At 54.9% G+C, this 6,682-nt stretch overlaps 1 protein-coding gene across 1 annotated transcript; it reads right to left on the bottom strand.

The window, feature by feature from the left end:
- Positions 1-281: 281 nt before the first annotated feature.
- Positions 282-3,393, bottom strand: LOC115838244. The gene is given in 6 exon segments (XM_030827085.1): positions 282-525; positions 878-1,189; positions 1,495-1,656; positions 1,965-2,157; positions 2,347-2,501; positions 3,245-3,393. Coding segments are annotated over 6 exon segments (1,215 nt in total).
- Between the last annotated feature and the right edge of the window lie 3,289 nt (positions 3,394-6,682).

The following is a 6,682-nucleotide window of genomic DNA, read 5'->3' as shown; positions in this document are numbered from 1 at the left end:
TACCAGATTTCTGGGGTGTGGCCTGAAATTCTATATTATAGCATTAGAAAAGTGGGAATTCTTCTAATAAACAAATTGTCAGGCAGTAAAGATGAAGTAGAGTTTGGGATTTCTAACTGCTGTAGGTGTACCCAGGCATTAATAGCAGCTGTGACCAGGGTCCCCAGTGACAGTTTCCCAAGTGCTGGCATTGACCTTTTAAGCCTGGGTAGCAGAACCCAGCAGTTTTGCTGCTACTGTAACAGCAGGAACTCTGGTCTTCAGTCAGCCTGTAACTTCCTCTAACAGGGCCCTTGTGGCCAGGTCTCAGAGCTGGATATATATCTGTTCATTATATTATGTTTTGCTGGCATGCTTTTAGTGGTCTTGCCTTTGGTATCTCTTGTTGGGTGGCTGTAGAAGAAAGAGGCTGTAGAAGAAAAGCAGCCGCGTCCGTGAATTCTGGCGCAGGGACTCCACACACTCGCGGGCGCAGGCAGCCAGCCTGTCCTCCGACGCGCTGCCGCTTGAGTGCCGTTTCCGGATCTGTGTGGAAGACCAGGGCTCAGCCTCCAGCCTTGGGAAACTGGCCTCAGGGCTTGAGCACCCTCACGCTTCCTTGCTGACCCTCTCCAGCTGACCCCAGGGTCCTTCCTGCACCGGTTTACTCCCAGCCACCCTCTGCTCTCCAGCCACGGACCAGCATGGGCTCCTGGCATTTCTGTTAAGTTTTATTGTACAGAGAAGGCTCTTCTGAGGTGGCCACTACCTTGGGACATCTCCAAGACCTGTCCTGTAGAGAGGCCGGTGTCCTGTCCCTACAGGCCCAAAGGCATAGCCCAGATGGGCCCAAGGGCATAGCCCAGATGAGCCCAAGGGGTGGGGAGGGGGCACATACCCGCAGGGCTGGGCGCTTTGCAGGGGAGTCCTGGCGAGTAGGCGGACCCCGAATGCGGTGCCTCTGGACCAGCTCATCAGCAGAGGGGTCAGTCCAGTAGTGATTGGCTGTCTTGAGCTTAGTGTATTCCAAGGCACTGGGTCCCACTGTGGAGACAGAGACAGCCAGCTCAGACGATGCTGCCTCAGTACCTGCCCCATACCCACCGTGGGCCTGGCACAGGCCCCTGTGCTCTCAGGCTCACCTAGAAGAGAGGCCAGGATCGGGCCGAACACAGGGTCTGCCAGCAATGCCTCCTTCTCGTAGTACTTGCTGCCAGGAGACAGACAGTGTGACTGCCGAGGCTCCGGCACTCATTCCAGGGCAGTCAAGCTCACCAGGTAGGGACGTCCCCACAAAGACCAGATTCAGATCAGTCACCAAAAAACAGTGAGTCCTTAGGGACTGGGCTTCATGAGGTGCCTGGTATGGCCAACGCCTTGAGGGCACCGAAGGGGACGGGGAGATGGAGGGTTGCCTACAGGCTGTCACGGACAGGCAAGAATCCTGAGGGCTGGGGCTGAGGGATGTCGAGAGACAGGTCAAGGGAGGGGCTGCTTGGGGAACGGGGCAGTCACCTGCAGTTTTCTGCCAGGTATTGCACAACCTTGTCCAGAACTTTCTCGATGAGCGCCGTGCGTACCCATATGTGTTTCAAGGCCTGAGGGCTGAGGGCCGGGGCCTTCCCGCTGACTCAGCCCTGTCTCCGCAGGGCCTCCTGGCTGACCCCTGAGGGTTTCCTGTAAAGGCGGGGAGGGCTCCAGGAGTGCAGTGGTCTAGAGGTAAACCCCAGAATGCTGGCATCGGGAGTGGGGCTTGGTACCCCAAGATGGGAGCACAGAGAACTGACTGGGGTTGGGGTGAAGGAGGGGTACAGAGCCTTGTGCCGACAAGGAACCATTCCCCTCCCTCAGGCTGATCCCTCACCCAGAGGCCCTGCAAGGAACAGGCCCAGGATGCCAACTTTCCGATGGGCTGTCCTAGGAAGTAGCAATTGCCAAGTGGGAAGAGCTGAAAGGAGGGAAGAAGGGGCTGGCCCAGGGCTCACCTGCCCTCCGCTTGTTGCTGCAGCTCCTTTACCTTGTGGCAAATCTCCCCTGCCACTGGGCACGTCTTCCCCACCTTGGTGAACAGGGCTGCCATCTTGTCACTGCGCAGGAAGCCAGCGGCACCACGTCTCAGCTGATGCAAGAGGCAAGCCTCCACCGCACCTAGGCCACAAAGGGAAACAGCATCTGAGCCTGGGAAAGATGGGGGAACAGGGAGAAAAGCTCCTCTTCCCCATACCTGTGGTGAGGCAAGGGGTAAGGTCAAGCCAAGGACCAGCCAGGGAAATACCCTGGCCTTCCTTCCAAAATTCCCCTCCCTGTCCCTCTGCTCCTGCCCAGGGGCGAAAAGCTTTGACATGTCAAGCTGTCCCTCTCCCTCACCTGGTGCGCACACGCCTCCTGTATGCAGCCTTACCCCTGGGGGTCGTGAGGACCAAAGCTCCCCGCTCAGGGTGGCATGAGTGGCTCCAAACCTGACAGCAAGGCACAGCACCCACAGGACGGGGATGTGAGGAGCACCCAACTCTGGAGCCTTTCTGGAGGGCACGGAGGATGTGGTTGCTAAGGAACAGGGCTCTGCAGGAGCTAAAATATTGATGAAGTCACTGCAGAGCTCGGTCCCGACAGTGGCCGCTGGACTGATGAGCCCAGCAGCTGAGGGAGAGATTTCTCTTCCATGCTAGAAGGGCTTCCCTCCATTCATTCATGGTTTAGGGTTAGGCTTAGTCTCTGTCTGGACTTTCCACAGACAGACCCTGCAGGAAGAAAAGAAGGGCTTGGTAGGAGATGGTAGGGAGCTGCCCTGTGCCCAGACAGACTCTAAAAACAGGAGTGTGTCTGTGTGTGGGGCGGAGGAGCTTCTACATGATTGGGCCAAGCTAACTGCTTTACAGGTGAGGAAGGAAAGGCCCAAAGAGGGGAAGAAACTCGATCACAGTCACAAAGTGGCAGAGCCACCAGGACGAGGACCCAGGGCTCCAAACCTTGGCCCGAGCCCCTTTCGCCACGTCCAGGTGTGTCTGGCTGGGGGCAGGGACACTGTGGGGACAAGGAGGTGGTTTTTTCACATGGACTGGAAACAGTGAGTTGTGCTGGAGACAGTCAGACAGAACGAGGTCTGAGCTTGGCACAGTCACTTGCTCTGAGACTCAGTTGTATCCTCTGTGAAATGGGAAGAGGGCTAGTGTGAGACGTTGCATGAGACGGAGGATGTAAAATCGCCCACGCAGGGTCTGGCTCCCAGGAGGCGCGGGGTCTAGGTCAGTTCCTGACTCCTCACCCTGTTTGTTCAGATACAGTTCTACAGCTGGCCTCTAAGAGCTGGGTTCCAGCAGGCCCTCTCCCCAACAGGGAGAGGAAGAGGGTGCACTGGAGAGAGGATCCAAGGCTGCCCCAGAAGTGGGTGGAGATGGGGAAATTGAGGTCCATCAAGTTTTTTTTATTTTTTTTTGAGACAGGGACCCACTCTGATGCCCAGGCTGGAGTGCAATGGTGGAATCTCAGCTCATACAGCCCGGACCTCTGTGGTACAGGTGATTCTCCCACCTCAGCCTCCCAAGTAGCTGAGACTACAGGCACGCACCACCATGCCCGGCTAATTTTATATATATATTTTTTTGTAGAGGCAGGATTTCGCCTTGTTTCCCAGGCTGGTCCTGAACTCCTGGGCTCAAGCCATCTGCTTGCCTCGGCCTCTCAAGGTGCTGGGATTACAAGCCTGAGCCACTGTGCCCAGCCTCAGTCAAGTTTATTTTGACTAGTACTGTTAGAATATGAAACCTAGAGTTAGGAAATAATTACTGAAAATAGGATTTCTCACCTGTCTTTTGCCTTTGTTTTTAGTTACTGACTAGCAGTCACCACCGGTCTATGAAGGAATTTTGTTTGTTCCTCTCTTGGACTGAAGTCAACAAGGGAGAGAGTCCTGGGGGCCAATCTGGAGGGCAGCCAGCTCAGAGAGAGCATCCCAGGGCTGGGGAAACAGGCAGGACCCCTCCTCCCCCTGAGGGCCACCTGCTGGAGCTCTTCACTGCTCAGGCCTTGGAGGGTTTTGTTTTAAGGCACAGCCCTTTCTTCACAGTGTGTCTGTACATTTACACACATGTGCAGCCTGACAGATTTATGTGCACCTATCGTGTCTGTATGGGGCACAGGGGGAAATCTTGTTTTGTTTTGAGACAGTCTCACTCTGTCACCCAGTCTGAAGTGCAGTGGCGTGATCTCAGCTCACTGCAACCTCTGCCTCCTGGGTTCAAGTGATTCTCCTGCCTCAGCCTCCCGAGTAGCTGGGATTACAGGTGTGCACCACCACGCCCGGCTAATTTTTGTATTTTTAGTAGAGACGGGGTTTCACCATGTTGGCCAGGCTGGCCTTGAACTCCTGACCTCAAGTGATCCGCCCGCCTCGGCTTCTCAAAGTGCTAGGATTACAGGTGTGAGGCACCGCGCCCGGCCCACATGGGGAAATCTTTGGCTTAAGCGTCCACATGCTCCTCTCCATGATCAGTCCCCCTGGTCGCTGGAGGTCTTGTGCGGTGGCCCTGGGATATAAAGGCGAATGGCCCTTTTGTCCCAGTCTCTTGGTCCTGGGCTGCTGCAGCTACAAGTCTGTGCCTGTGGAAAGGGGGTGATCATTTCCTGGGGTTGCACTTCCCATTCAGAGTGGGGAGAGAAGCAGCACTGAACAGGGCAGAGGGGCAGCAGGTGGCACATGTCCTGCATGGATCACGTGCCTCAGTGGTGTGACTAATTGCTGGGATAATGAGTCATTCACTTCCCCACCTTCCCTAGGCAACCACAAATGCAGCCAGGCCAGGGGGAACTGGCGAGTGGCTGGCCCCAGCACTCCCATCGGGGTGGCCTCGCCTACCTTCATGGCCAGCCTCTGAGCACAGCCATGGGGTTCTTTCGGGTGAGAGGAGGTATTCCTAAGCAATTAGCACAACTAAGGAATACTGAGAGAAGCTAGGCATCATGCTCAGTCCCCCCTTTACCCCACGGTCCCTAATTTCCTTCTGTGCAACCCAGGCAAGGTGCCAGGCAGTCTCTGGGGAAGGAGAAATCTCTCTCATGCATTGACTTTCCAAGCTAAGACTGGTTAGGCCATTAGGCCAGGCATTACCGACTCAGCTCTGTGGGCTCCCGGCCAGTAACTGTTCACACTGCACTTGTCCTATGTCATGCCCACAAGGTGTCCTCCACCGAGAGTGTGCACGTGTGATGAATATGTTATCGCGTGCAGTGTGCAGGCAAAATAATAACACCACTACTTGAGAACTATGACCTGAGAGGACTTTGTGGATGGGTTTCTGGGGCTCCAAAAACTCCCTCCGTGGGGCCAGGCATGGAGCCTCATGGCTGAAATCCTAGCACTTTGGGAGGCCGAGGCGGGCAGATCACGAGGTCAGGAGATCGAGACCATCCTGGCTAACACGGTGAAACCCTGTCTCTACTAAAAATACAAAAAATTATCCAGGCGTGGTGGCGGGAGCCTGTAGTCCCAGCTACCCAGGAGACTGAAGCAGGAGAATCGCTTGAACCTGGGAGGCAGAGGTTGCAGTGAGCTGAGATCGTGCCAGTGCACTCCAGCCTGAGTGACAGAGTGAGACTCCGTCTCAAAAACAAACTAAAAAAACAAAAAACAACAAAAAAGAGCCCCTCCCTGAAATTGGGAATAATTTGAATGCAAATTGTTGATGTGCTCTAGAATAATCAGGAGAGTGCTTTTTTTCCTGGATAGTGGGTATATGGTTCTCAGCTTCTGACCCAAAAAAGATTAAGAAGCTGTTTTTTTTTGAGACCGGGTCTCACTCTATTGTCTGGGCTGGCGTGCAACGGTGCAACCACAGCTCACTGCAGTCTCAGCCTCCTGGGTTCAAGCCATCCTCCCACCTCAGCCTCTCAAGCAGCTGGGACTACAGGCTTGGGTCACTAAGCTTGGCTAATTTTTAAAAATTTTTTGTAGAGACTGGCGTCTCACTGTGTTGCCTAGGCTGGTCTCCAACGCCTGGGCTCAAGTGATCCTCCCACCTCAGCCTTCCAAAGCGCTGGCATTACAGGCATGAGCCACTGAGCCCAGCTCTGAGACTTCTGAGTCGAGCAGAAACCCGGGCATTGTCACTAATCGAAACATACATGGAGACATAAACACACACCATCCCGTATCTAGTGAATACCACACTCAGAACTGCCTGCAAAGCCGGCAGCAACAGTGTCCTCCTTCCCTGGGGACGTGTCTCACAGACAGTCAGGACACTGAAGGACCCTTCTCAAGGGAGAGTCCACATGACGGCCCAAGCTTATCCCCCGTCCTGACTGGAGGCCCAGAGCACCAAGCAGAACTCCAGGGCCTTACTCCCCTTACTCCTTCCTTCCCCAGGCCCCCACTATGACCCCACCTCCCAGGGTGGAGGGTGGTGGCAGCAGATACTTGTGGGGCTAAAGCACCAGGTTAGCTGAACCCACCTGCCTGCTGACTGAGCTGTCCGGGCCCTGGGCTCCCACCTGTGAAGGCTTCAGGACCCCTGATCCAGTGGGTCCCAGCACCACCTACGGCCACCCTGGGCGCACCACAAGGTGACAACCCTGACATCATTCGGCTCATTTCATATGAGAAAAAATGTGAACTAATTAATAAAAACCAACACTGGTTGGCACGGAAAGGTTTGGGCAAATGAATCAAAATGGAGAAGAGAGAAACATGACTTTAGTGGCCAGG

Source organism: Nomascus leucogenys, chromosome 14 (assembly GCF_006542625.1).
Source record: "Nomascus leucogenys isolate Asia chromosome 14, Asia_NLE_v1, whole genome shotgun sequence".
NCBI lineage: Eukaryota > Metazoa > Chordata > Mammalia > Primates > Hylobatidae > Nomascus > Nomascus leucogenys.
Note: the sequence above shows the minus strand (reverse complement) of the source record. Positions and strands in the feature narration are given on the sequence as shown.